Genomic DNA, 20,315 nt, shown 5'->3' with positions numbered 1-20,315 from the left:
ATATGCCCAGAGTAAATCCCATTGAATTCAATAGGACTTACTTTTGAGTAGACATGGTTATGAATGTGCTGTAAATTAATGGGACTTTGGAGTGAATGTAAAAAAGCATTGTGTTTGTGTTCTAACTTTTTATGGCCCTCTCCAGTCCTTTTTTAAAGCAAGTAGGCAGGTATTATAGTATTTATTCTGTAGGAAACTAATACTGATTTTTTTTAAAACTAATACTGATTTTTCTGCAATGACCAACTGGTTTAACAATAAACTATTATATGTATTTATACACAGAAATTTAATCTTTGTATAGGAAAAAGTATTTTGTAAAATATGAAGGACAGTGGCTGCCCAGTCAGTATAACCACTGTACAAGATCTACTCAGCCACTGTAATAACCTTTTTGTTTTGAGTGCCCTGTTGTCTGGGTCTTGGTTCAGGTGTGTATCCAACTTTGATGTGCTTATGGAAGGAGTGTGCAAGTAGTGCCCCCCCCCCAAGTGTGGAGGCTTGGACGAACATTGTGTTATAGAAAACCAAAGTCTGTGTGAAAGTACATATTTCGGAATGCCATCAGTGTGATCCTAAGCACACCTAATAAATAATGTCATATCGAACTTGCATGTCACAAAATATTTTACGGTCATGTCCATAAGCACCAGGAGTGTAGTCGCCCAGGGGTCTTAGTCTCTCTGCTTTTCTGGGAGCAGGGTCCCTATGTCTCCAAGCATCCTACAATCAGCATGAAAAGGGAGTGTGTTAGTCACTGAGAAGAGACTTCTAATATGCTTCCTTGCCTTTCCTGCTGATTGGAGCCAGTCAGAGTGATAGGAGGTGAGTCAGCCACTGAGAAGACTCTTCTCAATTGCTAACGCTCTCCACTTACATGCTGATTGGCTCCTAGAGATGTTTGTTGTTGTGAGAGAATGCATTAACAAAGATCTCATTCTTAATCCAGGAGCAAAAAAGGGTGTATGTGGCTGCAACTATCATGAAGGGACTCTGCACTTCTGAATTTTCTACTAAACAACTGATAAATACCTATGTAACTTTGTGTCTGGAGACTTATTATTAAGAATCACTTTCCATAATTGTAAGGAGGTATGTCCACACGCGTGTATCACAGGCACCTAAATGAGGGGTGAGAGCAGCATAGGGACATAAGCAGATGTCTTATACCAGGGGTTCCCAAACTTTTCTTCTACATAAATTGCTGAGGGTCTGAAAGTATCTGAAAATTTACTATGGGCATATGCAAGATAATTAACTCCCATTAGTGATAAGAGCAAGAATTTATAATTATTATTTTAATTAAAACAAGAGGCTTATCAGTACTTTGAAGAGGTTGTTGTTATGTGCCTCCAAGTCGACTATGACATATGGCGACCCTATGAATCAGCGACCTCCAAGAGCATCTGTCACGAACCACCCTGTTCAGATCTTGTACGTTCAGGTCTCTGGATTCCTTTATGGAATCAATCCATCTCTTGTTTGGTCTTCCTCTTTTTCTACTCCCTTCTGCTTTTCCCAGCATTATTGTCTTTTCTAGTGAATCCTGTCTTCTCATTATGTGTCCAAAGTATGATAACCTCAGTTTCATCATTTTAGCTTCTAGTGATAGTTCTGGTTTAATTTGTTCTAACACCCAATTATTTGTCTTTTTCGCAGTCTATGGTATGAGCAAAGCTCTCCTCCAACACCACATTTCAAATGAATTGATTTTTCTCTTATTCGCCTTTTTCACTGTCCAACTTTCACATCCAGGATTGGGTTTTTCATGATGCTCGGTGGGGGGGGGAAGCAGGAGAGTAGTCGATAAGACAGACATCCTGGCATTGGTAATCTAATTAGCAAGGTATGTGTGGGGTTGTTGTACACTTCCAGGCCCAGTTTCATTTTGAGTAGGTAGGTGGAACCTGTGTAGATGTGGTTGATCAAAGGGAAAATAAATTTTGAGTTAAGCAAAGCTCTGCTTTTATAACACCTAAGAAACATACAGATACTTTGAATGTCTGAGTGCCTGCACCAGTGGAATATTGGAGGAAGTTGTAAAACTTGCTGCTACAGTATTTAGAACTGAGCATGTGGTGTGAAAGACTCCTTTTTCTAACATTTTGGCTTCTTGTTTTTCTCCACCCACCACATCTCTGAAATATATTGTATATGTAATGGTTAACCGTACTGGTGCCCTGACTTACTTTATGTTTGTTGCTATTTTGTGTTTTTATTGTGTTTTTATATTGATTGTGTATTTTTATTGTTTTTATTATATTTGTAAGCTGTCCTGAGCTCTGTTTTTAACTGCAGAAGGGCAGGATATAAATCCTCTTAATCAATCAATAAATATTCCATAGTGCTGGAAACTAGAGTCTAGGCATTTAAGGCTGAAAATGTATTTTTAAAAAAAAAAGATTTCTCCCATCTTTCCCCAGTTTTTGGTGGTAATTCCTAGGCACAAAAACAAAACTGGACAATCAAAATATTAATATGCAAATAATTTGCATAATATGCAAATTAGCCTGCCCGGATTTGTGGAACTGGAATATGGCAACCCTAACCACCCCCTTGCCATCCTCCTCCTCTCCCTCCCCCTCTGTCAGCAAAAGGCCCATCAGGGCGAGGGCCAAGGCCTACCTCCCATCACAACTGCCATCCTCCTCCTCTCCCTCCCTCTCCAGCTGACAGCCAAAGGCCCTTCAGATCCAAGCCCATGGCCTAACCCCCGCACCACTCTGCAGCTTTCTCCTTTGTTCTGTGGCAGCAACATCCACCCTCTTACCTACTCTGCACAATCAAATACTGAGCTGAAATCACACAGAAATCTTGCTGCTGCTTTCAAAGGCTGGATGTAGAGAAAGAGTCATGATTCCTGCAGCTTTAGTCTGCTGCTTTTTAGTCTCCCTCCCCCTCTGTCAGCAAAAGACCCATCAGGGCGAGGGCCAAGGCCTACCTCCCATCACAACTGCCATCCTCCTCCTCTCCCTCCATCTCCAGCTGACAGCCAAAGGCCCTTCAGATCCAAGCCCATGGCCTAACCCCCGCACCACTCTGCAACTACGACCCTATCTGAGCAAGGAGCATCTTGCCTCAGTTATCCATGCTATGGTAACCTCTAGATTGGACTACTGTAATGCACTCTACGTGGGGCTACCTATGAAGACGGTTCGGAAACTTCAGCTAGTGCAAAATGCTGCGGCCAGAGTTCTCACTGGGACAAAGAAATTTGACCATATAACACCTGTCCTGGCGCAGCTGCACTGGCTACCGATATGTTTCCGGGCCAGATTCAAAGTGTTGATTCTTACCTATAAAGCCCTAAACGACATCGGACCGCAATACCTGATGGAGCGCCTCTCTCGCTATGTACCTACCCGTTCACTACGCTCGACGTCGAAGGCCCTTCTCTGGGTCCCAACCCATAAAGAGGCCCGGAGATCAACAACTAGATCTAGGGCCTTCTCGGTGGTGGCCCCCAAACTATGGAATGCCCTCCCAGACGAGATACGCCTGGCGCCTTCTCTGTTATCTTTTCGGCGCCAGGTAAAAACTTACCTTTTCGCCCAGGCTTTTTAAATTTTGTAAATTTTTAAATATTTTAAATTTAACATTCTAAACTTAATATGATCTTAATTTATAAATCTCAATGGCAATTTTATTAATGTTTTATAATTGTACTATATATATATATGTTTTCCACACTTGCTCATATTTTAATTGTGATTTTATTTGTTGTACACCGCCCTGAGAGCTTTCTGCTATAGGGCGGTCTAGAAATGTAATTAAATAAAATAAATAAATAAATAAAAGCAAGGGAATAGTAATGCAAACTCAGAGAGGAGCCAATGCAGATTGCAAATGTATGCATCTGATTGGCTATGATTGGCTCAGACTAGAATGCATTTGGGAGGCTCTTCCTAATCCTGCCCTAATGCTTTGGAACGTCCAATGCATTTCTGAGGGACTCCTCCTGATTGGTTACAGCTTATTCTACGTGAAATAACAACAAAATGGAGCTGCTGAGGGGACCCCTGCCCTCTCTAAGCCTCAAACCGTGCTTGGATGCTAACAGCCGGGAGAGCCGAAGAGAGGCACGCTTTCTCCTTTCTCCTGTGGCAAAGACCAAAACATTGTCTTCCAACTCCAAAACAGCACTTGCTTGCAGCTGGGAAGGGGCCTATAAAGGAACATTGCCCGAGGAGAGTGTAAGTTAAGAGTTTTTATTTAATTACACTCTGTCTTGGATGAGATTATAAAACGCCACTGAGCGGCCTTGAAGATAAGATTGCAGCCGGGGAGTGGCATACTATCTGTTGGTCGTCTACAGCAGCTTAGAGCAGCTCAGAGCCGGGGTTGCTATTGAGAGCAACCGAAAACAACTCAGAAAGGAACATCATAGGAGTTAACCCACACTATAACTAAATCACTGTGGAACTAAGAAGAAAAAGACAAAAAGATATTTTAAGTTTATCATCTACTTTGACTGTTGAGCTGGTTCCACCCTGTTGGGTGAATACTGCTGATGAATGTTTGTGAGAGGCCTCTGTAGGCCATGCTTTGTTATCTATGATTCAGCAGTCTTGAGTGGAGGAGGACACTGCTTGAATGTAGCCCAACAGGAGAGCTGATAGGCTGGTTAGGCTCTGGGCGCGGCTCTGGGCGGCTGGCATGGAGTGGCGGCGGTGAGAGAGCGCCGCACGGAGCGGCTGAGTGTGGGGTCCTGCCGGAGACATCCTGGCCTGGCGGTGGTGAGAGCATCGCTGGAGGAGACATCCTGGCCTGGCGGTGGTGAGAGCACCGCTGGAGGAAACATCCTGGCCTGGCAGTGGTGAGAGCACCGCTGGAGGAGGCATCCTGGCCTGGCGGTGATGAGAGCATCGCTGGAGGAGACCAGGCTGTCATTACGGCCCGGCTGGCGGTGACGGCGGCAGCAGGAGAACGTTGTGAAGGACAGCACCTCCTGCAGACGAGGCTTGCTATGGAGGAGGGTTTTTAATCCATATTGAAAAGACTTATACTTTTCTGTTATCATCGCCATCTGGATCCTTCGGAGGTAGCGTTTTTCGTGAGAAGGAGAGAGATCCAGAGTTGGCGCCTACGCGCACAGAGTGCGGGACTATGTTTGTTATGTTGGTTTGATTTGGATGAGTGGGTATGTGTATATTGTGTATATCAGTTTTTTGTATTTATATTTTTATTATTTTTATTTTATTTTTATTTACGTGCACAGAGTCTCGGACTGTGGTTGTTGTGTTGATTTAATTTGGATGAGTGGGTGTGTGTATGGTGTGTGTAAGGTGTGGAATGTGAGATGTGTGTGACAAGAATTGTATGTGAGAATGTATGTAGGTGTAGTGGTTATAACTCTTATATTTTAGTAGTGTTGTTGCAGTTGGATGTACCCTCCCATTAATTGAGGGATTAGCTGATTGCTGTCAGCGTGTATTATGGAGGTAGGCCTCCGTTTTGTATATTGTTTAGGGTGGGTGGCCTGTCCATTAAGCGGACAGGGTTAGGGGCATGTGTAGATCCGGGGGAGTTATGACAGAGAGGGAGGGGGGCCAAGCTATATCAAGATTGGGCGGCAGATGCTGGGTTGATGCTGGGGGCAGACCATGTCAGTCTAGAGGAACAAGAGATAGATGTATAATATCCATCCCTTGTTCCGGGTCTGCCCAAATCCAGAAGACAACTGGGAGACGCAGGATTCCTACCGACCTTCGACTGTTGTTGTGTAATGCCAGGTCTGTGTCACAAAAAACATCTATCATCCATGATATGATTTTGGATGAATGCGCAGACCTGGTGTGCGTTACGGAAACTTGGCTGGACGAGGCCTCAGTCCCCATTCTTGAGGCCATGTGTCCACCGGGTTTCCGCTGCGCCCAGCAGCCGAGGGTGGGAAGGCGGGGAGGGGGAGTGGCAGTCATCTATTGGGAATCTTTGGTTTTTACCAGACCTCCCCTCCCGAGGACCAAGTTTGTTGATTGCATGTATTGGAGGTTGGGCCCAAAGGGCAGTTTAGGGATCCTGCTTGTGTACTGCCCGCCCCGCAACACAGCAGACTCCCTGGCCGAGGTGCTCGAGGTGGTCTCGGATGTACGAGTGCTGTCCCCAGAGCTATTAATTCTCGGGGACTTCAACGTGCATGCTGAGACCACTCTCGTTGGAGCCCCTCGGGATTTCCTGGAAACCATGGCTTCCTGGGAACTGCACCTTAATAATACTGAGCCCACCCACGTAGCCGGTCATGCTCTCGACCTTGTATTTGTCCTGGGAGAGGAGGGAAGTGTTCTGAAAGTGGGGGCTATTTCTTATACCCCTGTGTCATGGTCAGATCACTATCTGGTGAATATAGATTTCTCGTTGCCACACGCCCTCCGCAGGGGCAAAGGACCTATTAGAATGGTCTGCCCCAGGCGCTTGATGGATCCTGATGGATTCCTGACTGCGCTTGGGGAATTGGAACCTGCTGAAGGTCGCTCGGTCGAAACCCTGGTGATGGAGTGGAATGAGGGGATCACCAGGGCATTGGACCGAGTTGCCCCAAAACGTCCTCTCCCCCTGAACAGAACTCAGATAGCGCCATGGTATACACCACGGTTGCGCAATCTGAGGCGGGAGGTGAGACGACTAGAACGCCGGTGGTGGAAATCTCGCTCCGAAGGTGCTCGGACACAGGTCAGAGCAGCAGTAGCTGCCTACCAGGTGGCAGTGAAGGCGGCAAAGAAGGATTTCTTTGCTGCCTCTATTGCATCCGCAGAGTGTTGTCCCAGGAGGTTGTTCCAGGTGGTCCGAAGCCTGGTCGGTCCAGTTGCTCAGGTACCCCTGGAACATTCTAAGACCTCCTGTGACAAATTGGCAAAACACTTTGCTGATAAAATCGAACACCTAAGGAGCTCGATTCCGTACGCCGTGGATGCAGTGAATGAACCAGAGTTGACCATTTGCAATCCGGTCCAGTGGGATCGGTTTCGGCCTCTCCCTTCTGAGGAAGTGGACAAGGTGCTTTCATCTGTGAAGCCTACCACTTGTCTGATTGATCCATGCCCATCATGGCTCCTTGTGAATTGCAAGGAGAAACTGGGCGAAGGGATTAGGGTGGTGGTAAACGCATCCTTAGTGGAGGGTGTGATGCCACTGGCCCTCAAGGAGGCAATTATAAAACCTATCTTAAAGAAGTCCTCCTTGGATCCCCAAGTTCTGAACAACTTCCGCCCTGTTTCGAATTTACCATTTTTGGGCAAGATCATTGAGCGAGTGGTGGCTAACCAATTGTCAGCACACTTGGATGAAACAGATTATCTGGATCCATACCAATCGGGTTTCAGGACTGGACATGGAACTGAAACAGTCTTGGTCGCTCTGGTGGATGATATGAGGAGGGCATTAGATTTAAGTTTTTCTGTGAAGAAAGCATATGAGGAGGGCATTAGATAGGGGAGAATTCACCTTTCTTGTCCTCCTAGATCTTTCAGCGGCTTTTGATACCGTTGACCACGGTATCCTGATGGATCGCCTGGAAGGACTGGGAATTGGAGGCACTGTTTTACAGTGGTTCCGTTCCTTTCTTTCTGACAGGCACCAACAGGTAGCATTGGGAGATGAGGTTTCAGACCCTTGGCCCCTCACTTGTGGAGTGCCACAGGGTTCTATCCTCTCTCCCATGCTATTTAACATCTACATGAAGCCGCTGGGATCTATCATTAGGAGCTTTGGGCTGCGGTGTCACCAATATGCGGATGACACACAGCTCTATCTCTCGTTTAAGTCTTCACCAGAGTTGGCTGTGGAGACCATGTCCAAGTGCCTGGAATCCGTGAGTGGATGGATGGGAAGGAACAGGCTGAAACTAAATCCTGACAAGACCGAGGTACTGCTTGTGAGAGACAGGGGTAGGCTGGGTTCTGTTGACCTGAGGTTTAATGGGGTACAATTGCCCCTGAAGGACCAGGTCCGCAGCCTGGGGGTTGTTCTTGATTCCAGGCTGTCCATGGAGGCTCAGATTTCGGCAGTGAGCCAGGCAGCCTGGTACCGACTACACCTCATACGCAGGCTGCAACCCTACCTCCCTGTTCATCAGCTCCCACTGGTAGTACATGCCCTGGTCACCTCTCGATTAGACTACTGCAATGCGCTCTACGTGGGGTTACCCTTGAAAACGGTCCGGAAACTTCAACTGGTGCAGAATGCGGCGGCTCGTTTACTTACAAACAGCCGTCGCCGTGATCATATTACACCAGTATTATTTAATCTACACTGGCTTCCAGTAGTTTTCCGGGCCCAATTCAAGGTGTTGGTGTTAACCTTTAAATCCCTATATGGTTTCGGCCCGGTTTATCTGAAGGAGCACCTCCAGCGTCACCAACTATGCCGCCCGACAAGATCTGCCACACAGGGCCTTCTCTCAATCCCACCAACAAAAGTAGTTAGGTTGGTGGGGACTAGAGAGAGGGCTTCTTCGGTGGCGGCCCCCACTCTCTGGAATTCCCTCCCATTCGATCTTCGACATGCCCCTTCCCTGGATACCTTCCACCGAGCATTAAAAACGTGGCTGTTTGGTCAGGCCTTTGAGACTATCGGGATGGGCTAATTATATACTCAATCCCCGCTGCTATGTATTACAATTGCTGCTATTCTGTCACTGATGATTATTTGTATTTTATTGTATTTATTGTATTTACTGTATTTGGTATTTTATTGAATTTAATATGTACGCCGCCTAGAGTGGCTTCGGCCAGATAGGCGGCCTAAAAATTAAATTATTATTTATTATTATTATTCCTACTAGAAATTTAACCTTGGAGACAGACGTTGGACCATAGCAATGACTGTGATTGGCTGTGCTATCCAGAGATGATTGGCCAGAACAAAAGATGGACAGAAACAAGTTCAGAGTGTCTCTAAATGTGAGGTACTGCATTGAATATGAATGTAAAAACAGAGAAGGGCTGGGCTACAGGTTCGGTGGTTTAGGATGGTTAGGGCTGGCAGTGCTTCACCTATACTTAATTAAGGGCCTCTACTATTCTGCGCAAACCTGGCTTTTATCAACACCAGAGAAGGGGATCATTTCACTGGCATTCCCACAATCCGAAATTCAGGCAGTGAAGAAGACGGAGCAAGAACTTTGATGTAGCTAACCCTCCTCTTCCCCTCTGTGTACCTTTGCCCACCTCCTCACCACCCTCTACCGACCACCATGGGGATGGCACCCACACTCTTCACCCCCCTTTCCTTAGCATAGCTCCCTAGGCCCACCTCTCATAACATACTAGGAAAGAGACAACGCTCAAGCAAATGACATGTCATGGGACCTCATAGTAGGAGATACTGACAATATAAACTTATCAGACACAACCAGGGCCACCGAGAGCAGGTTGGGGCCCCGGTGAAAACAATTTTTCACGCCCCGCTGCAAGGACAGACCGGCTAAAAATCTGTACACATTAATCTTTTATATCATTATTATTTTCTTTGAAATTCACCGGTTTTACAATGGATATCTAAACAATTGACAAATAATGATAATACCGAGAAAGACAAAAACATATGCAACATAGTAGGGCCCCAGGCCTCATTCCAGAGTGCAGGGCCCCAGTAATCTCAACTGGCTATCCCCCCCCTCTCGTCGGCCCTGGACACAACCTCACATCCCTCACCCTGGTCTCCCAAGCAGCGCACAGTTGCATGTTGGGTTAAGTGGGTCCCTCTCGCTCCAGTAGAATGAACTACTCCCTCTGTCTCTCACCACTCCAGCAGCAAAAGGTGGCAAGCATCCAAAAGCAAAAAGAAAGAAAAAAGGGGGGAAACCCAAAATGCTTGAAAAAATGTTTGTTATGACAAACGCCCAATGCATTTCGGCCACTCTGTGGTTTGGCCTTCATCAGGGCATAAATGGATCTAAAATATTGGTCATTATTAGTGGGAGTAGTTTTGCTGAAGAAGAATATTTTAGACCCATTTATCCCCTGACAAAGGCCAAACCACTGAGTGGGCGTTTGTCATAATAAACATATTTTTTTCAAGCATTTTGGGTCCCCCCCCTTTTTCTTTCTTCTCAATACTCCAGGCCAGCTCCAGACTCTCACCCTGGAAATGGTGAGGCTGAACATGTGCCCAGTCTTGACTCTTCACAATATGTAAAAATATGGAAGAGTCACTAGTGACAGGATGACTGGGTGTGTGCTTCCTGGGAGGAACCAGGAAATAAAAGAAAACATATCTTGGTTTCTAAAGCACAGTCTGTCTGATGCTCTAAGCAATCCTACTGTCTTGAAACACATCAGCCCCATCCAGTGAATCTTCACTCTAGGGGAGAGTAGGCTCTGTGGACTTGGGACTACTGTAGTTCAGAAATGCAACTCCTGATCAATATCAGTTCTCCTTGGGTCTGTTTAATGTTTAATGGAGAGCATACATTTCTCAACAGTGCCATGACATATATAAATGACAGCCCAATGCAAAGACCTTGCCCTGCTTCTTCAGAGTCACCTCTAAATGTAACGTAAGTATCAAATTAGCTTGTTCTGACACTGCAATGATAGATATTTGTCTGTGTTTGTTGTCCTTGGGCATAGTAAGATCCTTGGCTTCTCAGGGAGGATGGGCAGGATATAAATGATGATGATGATGATATAGTCAACACTTCCAATTTCCCAGGATGAACCTTTTTTATTGTGTAGACCAATCTCTACAAATTATTCCCATAACTATGTATTCATGAGTGTATTACAGAGCAGCTCTCTTTCTTATGTCTGTCCCACACCTCTTTGATAGATTGCCTGCTTCATCTATCACTCCTTCCCTCAATCCCTTTCCCATTTTGCTCTTCTAATTCCTTCAGTTGCCAGTATCTTCTGCTTCATTTGCTCCAGGCTCTTCCTTCTGCCCCTCAGCTGTAGCCAACTGTAAAGTTAGGGAAATATGAAGTAAGGGGGTGTATGCTTTAAATCAGGGGCTCCAGTCTATAGTCCATGGACCACTAGTGATCTACGAGCTTCATTCAGGTTACCTGTGATGTGTCTGTGAAAACGACAGTTACAGTTTGAATTCTATGGAATTCCATGGAATTCAAATTGTAATAGATCAAAATACATCATCAGAAAGGCCAATACAACTGCAGTTAAAGATATTTAGGAGTCAGCATAAAAATCGCTACATCTGGAATAAAAACCATTAAGTGGTCCGCCAAGATACTCAGCAATTTTCAAGTGGTCAATGTGGGAGAAATGTTTGGAAACCAATCTCTTAAATTATCAACAACCTTTCTTCTTTGTTTTGCCAAATCTCTGGAGAATTTGTTTCAACTGTCCAAAGACCTTCCCAGCCCCAGCCCAAATCTCACCAGAACTGCTGCTGCACCTCTCGCTGCCTTTGCCTCCTCCTCTCCCCTCACCATCCCTCTCTCTATCGTCCTTATACTAATTGGTGAAAGAAGAAGCAGGGAAGAACAATGCAATACAGTAGGGCCCCGCTTATACGGCGGGTTAGGGACCAGGCCCCCGCCGTAAAGTGGAAATCACCGTAAAGCAGAACCCATTTACTATAATGGGCCGCATCACGTGAAAATGATGCAAAAATGTCGCAAAATGCCGTAAAATCGCAAAATCAGCTTTAAAATGGGGAATTTCCCCGAATTGAAAGCCACCGCATCAGCGGAACGTCGCAAAACAGAGCACCGGTAAGCGGGGCCCTATTGTAATAGTAATAATAATAACAACACTAACAAAGAGGACAAATTCCCCATGATCTGGTTGATGTGTGGATGAAAGGAGCCCATCATCCTTGAAAAAACATAAAAGAACACCCCCCCAATGCAATATCTTCCCTCCTGTTTCCATCGGGCTGAAGCAGGCGGATTTGGACAGCTAGGAAACAAAAGTTTGCAGTACTTTGTTTCCCTGTAAAACTGAAATGTGGTCAAGTCCAACCGCCAGTGTGTCTTTCTGTTGAGCAAATGACGTTGGTTTCCTTTTCCCCAGACTGGGATTTCTTCTGCTTGCCAAATCCTGGTTGTCCTCCTCAGTATTGGGGCCACCATAAATCATGCACTCGCACGTGCAAGGGAGTGTCCCCTACAAGGAACTAGGGGTGAGCTCCCTACAATAAGCTTTGTGTCACCCTAAACGATTCACCCAAATGTTCCTTACAATCCATCATACGACAGTGCCTGACATTAGTGCATTGCTTGAGGTAAATGTTATCGATGAAGATGCTATAGTACATGAGAGTGATGCTGCATAAAATTGTCTGGTGGCAATTTCAAATAAATAAAGAAATGACACCCCACATAGACTTGTTTCTCCATGAATGCCAGTGCAATCTTACATGTGTCTCCTCTGAAGCAAGTCCCACTGAGTGCAACAAGATTTACTCCCAGATAAATGTTGCGTATTGGGCTTAGCAGTTGCATGGGGTGGGAAGGGGAAAGTCTAGGGGTTTACCATAGGGTGGTGGCAAGGGGGTGGGCAGCAGAGTGATCAGGGGACAGAGCCCCTATAGCCTTAGTTATCTGGAGACACCCAGGGGTTCAACACAGCTGGACCAAGACAAACACAGTCCAGTAGCTGACAGTGGAGATGTGATAGACGGCTGAGAAACAGTTCCCTTTGACAACTGTCATGTATAAATTGTACTTCATTTTGGGGGTATAGTTAGACACTGCTGTTGAGGTAAGGAAGATTTTTTTTCCCCACTACAGAGAGCCAGTGTGGTGTAGTGGTTAAGGTGTTGGACTACAACCTGGGAGACCAGGGTTTGAATCCCCACATAGCCATGAGGCTCACGGGGTGATCTTGGGCCAGTCACTGCCTCTCAGCCTCAGAAGGAGGCAACGGTAAACCCCCTCTGAATACTGCTTACCATGAAAACCCTATTCATCACTGGTTGTTCTTATCACAGAGAAATGCAAACTTGAACACACAAAGAATCTTTTACCCCATATTCTGTTAAAAGAAAAGATGGTTTTTTAAAAAATTGTCCTGGAAAGGTGTATAAAATATGAACAACTCACAAATGCAAGCCAGGACCCTCTAGAAATCAAACTGTGCAATCAAGCCTGGAGACAGAAGAAACAGCTCAAGCAACAAATAGAAATTGTTTGCTATGTTAATAGGAGACAGAGAGAAACACAATACAAACATCCTTCCTTATATCATTGTAACGAGAAATTGTGAACATATTTCTTTCTGTACAGGTTCCTCCCAGATGAACACAATGCCTCAGTTTTACTTGGGTTTATTCCTTGCTGGGCTCTGGGCTTTTGCCCACTGTCACCACGTCCCCGACCACCATGAGGACCATCCTCCTGCTGAAGATCACAGTAATCTCCACTCTTCAAAGATAGCCTCAGGCAATGCTGAGTTTACCTTTAAATTCTTCCACCAGCTTGTTTCAGAGGGTGCTGATACGAATGTTTTCTTCTCACCTCTGAGTATTTCCACTGCCTTGGCCTTGTTGTCACTGGGAGCTAAATGTACCACACTGAGTCAGCTATTGTCAGGACTTGGCTTTAACCAGACTAAGATCAATGAGCAGGAAATACATGAAGGATTCCATCATCTCCTCCGTCTGTTAAATCGCCCCAATGCTGAAATCCAGTTGAGCATTGGGAATGCCATATTCACAGATGACCAAGTGAAACCCCTAAAGAAGTTCTTGGATGACGCCCAACATTTTTATGAGACAGAGATTTTCCCTACTAACTTCAAGAATTCAACAGAAGCTGAGGGCCAGATCAACAGCTATATAGAAAAGAAAACACATGGAAAATTGGTTGATGTTGTCAAGGGTCTTGACCCAGAGGCTGTAATGGCTCTTGTAAATTATATTTTCTTGAAAGGTAAGTCAGATGGGCTTGTTGTAACCTCCCTTTGCTTCTTCTTAAACGTTTATGGTCTAGCTTTAAGGTGTGGTTCTAGGTGCAGATTTGTCGCTGCTTCAGCCTGGACCTATGATATGAGCTCAAGCTTCTGAAACTTCATCACGGAGAAGTTTCCTAAATCAAGAACATAAATGACCTTCTCCAACATTATCAAGACATATTGCATATAATTGCTTGTACCCTTGTCCTGGTAATGTGATGCAGTATTTGGGTACTAGAACAGGAACAGACCTACAAAGAGAGGTATCTCAGCAGAGCAAGGTGCCATTGCCATTCTGCAATGCCTCTGAGTATATTTATTTATTTATTTATTACATTTCTGTCCCACTGTTTCTCTCAGATGGAGCCCAGGGAGGCAAACAAGGGACAAAACACAAAACATCTTAAAAACAAAACATCTTTAAAAATCTCTCCAAAAAACTCTTAAAAACATGTTTTTTAAAAAATTTAATAACTTCTTAAAAAGTAATTGCAAAACAGACGCAGACTGGGATAAGTCTCTACTTGAATGGCTAGTTAAAAGAGGAAGGTCTTCAGTAGGAGACGAAATGATAACAGAGATGGCTCCTGCTTAATATTTATGGGATGGGGATTCCAAAGAGTAGGTGCCACAAAACTAAAGTCCCACTTCCAATGTTGCATGGAACACACTTCTTCATGAGATGAGCAAAGCGATGGATTGGGTATGTAAGACGATCTTTCAGTTATCCTGGTCCAAAGCTGTATAAGGCTTTCTACAGCACAACCAGCACCTTGAACTTGGCCCATCAGCTAATGGGCAGTCAGTGCCATTCTTTGAGCAGCGGGATAACATGTTGCTGATACCATGCCCCAGTGAGCACTTATGTCACCGAATTTTGTATGAGACTATCCCGGTCCAGAAACTGCTGCAACCATTGAGGTCTCTAGCAACCATGGGGCCTCTAGCAACAAAGGTTGATCCAGGAGCACCCCCAGACTACAAACCTGCTCTTTCAGAGGGAGAAGGCAATACTGCAATTCACCAATTATCTTGACTCGGGAATCACATACCCACAGCACCCTTATGCAGCAATAAATATACTGAATATTTAATTAGCTAATTCAGAGCAACAAAGAGAGGCATAGCAGCACAGCAGGGTACAACCAACAACACAAGCTGTTCCCAATGGCCTTGAGTATGTCAATAAATATCCTGAAGATTTAAATGGCTAACTCTGACATATAGATTTTTGGCAATATTGTAATCAATGTTCTAAGCACTATTACATTTTTTTTTTTAGAGTTGATTTTTAACAGATTAAAACTGTGGATCTTACAACCATAACAAAGAGAAGGAAACTTTGATCTTTCTTCTCTGCAAGGCACAGTATATACATTTAAGGTTAAAAGATGGCGAGGAAAGCTTCCTCCCCTTTTAGAGGATAGGATGTTAAGGGGATAGAAGCCTCTTGGGCCCCACATGATGCACCCCTCTGCTCGAGCTAGCAGGCAAAGGGAGGAGGGTGGGGAAGGCATCACTTCACCTGGGGATGCCTCCAAGCACTCACCAGTGCTCATCCTAATCTCCTTCTTCCTGCCTGCACTACTTGCCTATGACCAAGACAAAGGCCAGTTAGCCAAGTCAAACCACAGCATTGAGAGACAATTGTGCAGTGCTGGGTAGGCAACAAGGGCAATTGCCCCACCCAAAATCTCCCCATATGAATTTGCTCAGATCCTGAGATAGTCTTCTCTGTGTTGCCTTCAAGAGTGGTCCAGAGGGTGGTGATGAGAGTACGGGGTCTTTTTTGTTTACAGAATACTCTCCCCTGGGAGGCCCTCCTGGCACCACCTTTTTTATCCTTTTGGCACCAAGCAATTTCCCACCCTAGGCATTTCAGCAGAAGCAGTGTTTGGATTTTTTAAATTCTAATTAGGTTTTCAATAAGTTCTGTGTATGTTCTGCTTATTACTGTATTTTATATTTATAAATCACTTCAGGATACTCTCTTGTGAGAAGTGATTCAGAAATGTTCTTAAATAAATTACCCACTATTAATGTGGGGATGTAGGGGGAGATGCACATCAGTGTTACCCATATGTAAGCTCATAAAGTGTGAATTTAGACCCACACAGAATGAATTGCTGTAATAGCTTATCATAATATGATAGTCTTCATGTTTATGGTGAATTTGGATCTCTCCTCCCTGATAGAGATTGTAAATACTGTAGAATAGGTATGCATTGTGCACATTTAAAATTTGATAACACGTAAGCAGTTCTAGCAAAATCTGCTTGCAAGTTTTAAAATGTTTTTGGGCAATACCTTTTTTATCAGTCCTAGCTATAGGAGCTGTTGAATTTGAGATCTCTGAAAAGAAAAACAACATTCAAAAGTATTGGGAATGACTAGTTGATTATTAATATTTATGCCCCAAAATCCATTAAGAAGACTTAAGATTTAAGTGTATCCATATCATTCACCCTGAATTCCCAAAAGGAAAAAATAAATTTTTACACTTGCAAAAATTCATTTTCAAATCCTGGTGTATTACTGAATTTTGAATTTGGGTAAAGTAGTTTTCCATCCTAAACATGAACAAATTGCTTGGCGCTCTCTCCAATAACCTCTGTGCTCTTGTTCTTTTCACAAGCGTATTGGGAAAAGCCTTTCGATTATCTAAGCACTAGAGAAGATGATTTCTTCGTGGATGAGCAAACAACGGTGAAAGTCCCTATGATGAACAAAAACAGCATCTTTGAGTTTTACTATGATCAGGATCTGTCCTGTCAGGTGGTGAAGCTCCCCTACAAGGGCAATGCTTCAGCATTATTCATTCTGCCTGACCAAGGAAAACTGAAGCAGGTGGAAGATGCTCTGGGGCAAGACGTTTTGTTAAAATGGTCAAAATCACTGAAACAAAGGTATGTAAGTTTGCTGCAAGGAAAGAGTGTACGACCTGGAGTGTGTATATTTGGGTGTGGGTGTACTGTACACACAGAGAGTTGTATTAAATGCTAGTCCTACTTAGTGCAGACCGACTGAAAGTAATGGACTGAAGCTAGTCATAGCCATTAATTTAAATACATTTCTCTGAGTGGGACTAACATTAGATACAGCCCATTGTTTAAAAAGGAAACTAGAATCTTCAATTTAAATTGCTTGCTTTTAACAAGTTATTGTGAACCATTTTTAATCTAGCCAAACTGTAAATTCCTATTATTTGTATTCTATATTTTCTGCAAGTGGTCTCTCATCAGCCTCTGGTTCTTCTTTCAACAGAAGAATGCATCTGTTCCTTCCAAGGTTTGCAATCTCTGGCAGCTATGCTCTCAAAGAGATATTAACAAGAATGGGTGTTACTGATGTATTCACAAACCAAGCAGACCTTTCTGGAATTACTGGGAACCCGAAGCTGAAGGTTTCCAAAGTAAGCTTCTTAAAATTCATCATGCCCCAAGAAGCATTGTTAGTCATGTTGCTTTCTTGGCCAGAGGTGTGATCCTGTCTGAAAGTTCAAAGAAATGTCATTTGGGGACTACAGTACTTGAATCTGCCCTGAGTGTTTCATCTGTGAAGATTTTTATATTATTGTTATTATTTGATTTATATCCCACCCTTCCTCAGGATTGTCTCCATGTGCGAAAAATCCATGTGCATAGAGTGTTCCAGATGGATGCAATTGCAGCATCATAGGCACTTGCATAAATTGTTACATGTGGTAGGATGCACACCTTTCCTTCCTTCAACCAGAGCTTATCTCAATAGGGGCAAATGGTCATGTGTGAAGCAACTTAGAGAGAAGCTCCTTGCTGAGGCAATGCTGCCCAGGCATCGACCTCCTCAGGCATCTCTACAATTGCTGAAGTACCTCCTCCTTGCTCCACCTTCTCCAGACAGAACCAGATGTAGGACAATGCCCACAACTCTGTTTACAGTCCTGTACTGAAGAGTGTAGGGCTCATTGGTGTCTCCTGTTCCTTGAGCTATCCCTGTAATGCTCTGGCCTACCTCTCCCAGAAGGCAAACAAAACTGTAAAACATTATTTGTGTGGTGTATGTGCCGTTCTCAGTCTGAGCAGTATTTGTGCCAACATGTACTGAAAGACCAGCCACTGATTTTATTTATTTTATACATCTATATACCACTCTTCGATGACATTTCAGCTGTGACAGTGGGGCTGTGCACTACATCACCATAGCCCAAATCCTGAGCTGAACTGGCAGTATTCAGGCAGATCTGGGCTTGGACCGAATCGGTTGAAAAAGTCCTAAACCACCACGGGTCACTTCTACCTGCCCGGACCCATATTTGTTTTAACTGTTTTGATGGTGGAACCCACCCTAGGACTGCTGGTGAAGGGTGGGTATAAAATTGAATCACCATCATCATCATCATGGTTGCTGGGAGGTCAGTGCAGGAAGGATAAAAATTCAATAAATAATATTTCACTGGGAGCTCCTTGCAATTATGTGTGCATTCAGTAGGGGCTGGTGGGCAGTGCTTTGTGGTGTACTTGGCTTCCCAATGCCAAGTGGCACTGCTGGTTACAGAGAGTTGTGGTAGCCAGGAGCTATGGGTAATGCAGGTGCAGTGGCAGAGCTCATCGGATGCTTTGGCCGCTGTGCCCGCACTGTGCAGACCTCCCCACTCACTATCTTACCTCTCCCCCTCTCAGTAGCAGGCAGCAACATGGTGTTGGGAAGGCAGGTGAGCAATACCAACCACCTTGCCTGCATCATCCTCCTTGCCACTATAGCTCCTTCTTTCTCTGCCCCCTCCCGACCCAGATGTTTAATTTGGGTTTCAGAACTCTGATTAAACATGTAGTTGAGAGCAGGGGAAAGGAGATGCAGCTTCTCCTTTTTTCCGGACCCTTCCCAAACACATGGTTAATTAGGGTTTAAAACCCCCAATTAATTAATTAAAAATATTTCTCTCCCACCCTTCTACCCTACAATAGGGCACTCAGAGTGGCTACAATAAAATAGCACACAGATATAATAAAATACACAATAAAAATACCAACACTACAGTAAATTAAAATGCATACAATACAATTAAAATACATAAAATGCATTATGCATATATACACACACATAAATGCATGCATATATGTGCATATACGTATAAGAAAGAATAAAAGAACTTAAAAGATAAAAATAAAAGATAAAAAACTTTAAACAGTGTCAGGCTGACCCGTCAGTCCCAACCAAAGGCTCTCCAGAACAAAATAGTTTTTACAAGTTTCCGGAAGACCATCAGGGAGGGAGCAAAGCAGGCATCTTGGGGCAGGGAATTCTGAAGTCTGGGAGCCACAACTGAATATTAAACTCAGAAAATTAAACTCAGAAAATTAAAGCTGGCCTCTGAATTAATTCAGAGCCTGGATATTTGTTGAATCAGCCATGGATTGGATCGGAGTCTCATCCTGACCACTATGTGATAGTTAAGGTTGGGTTCAAGGGGATGGGAACCTTTTTAAAAGCCATTTGGGTTTTTCAAAGTTTCCTTTTGAATGTTCAAAGAAACTTCTCAAGATGTCTGGAACATTTCAAAGGAACATTCAAAAAGATTAAATTATGTTCTAGCCAAGACAAAGGGATGAGGAGATTCACGTCACAAAGAATCACTTTGGAGCAGGGAGGTTTTGAGGAATCACCTTCAGTTTTGAAGACTAATAGTTTCAAGAATATGATGTTGAGTATTGTTTTGGAGAGTGAGATCAATAGATCAACCAGGCAAGAAATGGCCATGTTGAAGTCTCTTAATTTATTCAATGCTTAGGTCTGTTTTGAAGGACTAGATGTGTGCATAATAATATCTGGATCACTATCTTGCACTAATTCTTGTTTACTCTCTCTGCAGGCTATTCACAAAGCTTATTTAAATGTCCATGAGAATGGCACTGAAGCTGCAGCCACCACTGTCATTGAAATTATTCCCATATCCCTTCCCTTTGAAATGAAATTCCGTCATCCCTTCTTGGTGTATATCTTCATTGACAATATAATAGCTTTCATGGGAAGAGTTAAAAATCCTACAGAGACATGATGGCATAACTAGTGTTGCAGCACAGACAACAAAGTGTTTCTAATATACAGCGTGTGTGAAAAGATCCAGTCACTGTCATGTATTCCCAAAAGAATTAAACACTGATGGAGTCTCTATGTCTGTGAAATCATGTGGTGTTCCTTCTGTATCAAAGGTCAAATCTGAAGAATGTCTAATTGTCAATGTCAAAATGCTCCAATCTTGCATTAGGAAAAAAAAATTCCTTTTTGCACAAATGGGACATTTTCTCCTAGGACTAGTTGCCCCATTGGGGACAATTTGGGTGGGGGGAGCTTGGAAGGGAAGGGAACATCCTCCCCACACACTGCCCCTCCCAAAACTGCACTTCCACAAAGCAATGAGGCTTAGGAGAAAAGGTTCCGTTTGCAGGACTGGGTCTTTTTTCGAAGTGGCATTCCTGCATT

General features: G+C 44.0%; 1 protein-coding gene across 1 annotated transcript; it reads left to right on the top strand.

Moving 5' to 3' along the window:
• The first annotated feature begins 10,420 nt into the window (after positions 1–10,420).
• Positions 10,421–20,006, top strand: LOC133377640 (alpha-1-antitrypsin-like). Its single transcript, XM_061612055.1, has 5 exons — positions 10,421–10,495; positions 13,187–13,831; positions 16,489–16,759; positions 17,118–17,265; positions 19,705–20,006. Exons 2-5 carry the CDS (start codon positions 13,198–13,200, stop codon positions 19,888–19,890), a joined length of 1,239 nt encoding a protein of 412 aa, XP_061468039.1. The 5' UTR covers positions 10,421–10,495; positions 13,187–13,197; the 3' UTR covers positions 19,891–20,006.
• The last annotated feature ends 309 nt before the right edge of the window (positions 20,007–20,315 follow it).

Source organism: Rhineura floridana, chromosome 2 (assembly GCF_030035675.1).
Source record: "Rhineura floridana isolate rRhiFlo1 chromosome 2, rRhiFlo1.hap2, whole genome shotgun sequence".
Classification (NCBI taxonomy): domain Eukaryota; kingdom Metazoa; phylum Chordata; class Lepidosauria; order Squamata; family Rhineuridae; genus Rhineura; species Rhineura floridana.
The sequence above is the reverse complement of the archived record's forward strand: the minus strand, read 5'-3'. Positions and strand labels throughout refer to the sequence as shown.

Excerpts from the sequence above, each read along its gene's own strand:
- LOC133377640 (XM_061612055.1), top strand. The coding sequence starts at position 13,198 with ATGAACACAATGCCTCAGTTTTACTTGGGTTTATTCCTTGCTGGGCTC. Across the intron at positions 16,760-17,117 it reads TCAAAATCACTGAAACAAAG|AAGAATGCATCTGTTCCTTC; the intron begins GTATGTAAGTTT and ends TTCTTTCAACAG. Across the intron at positions 17,266-19,704 it reads CGAAGCTGAAGGTTTCCAAA|GCTATTCACAAAGCTTATTT; the intron begins GTAAGCTTCTTA and ends CTCTCTCTGCAG.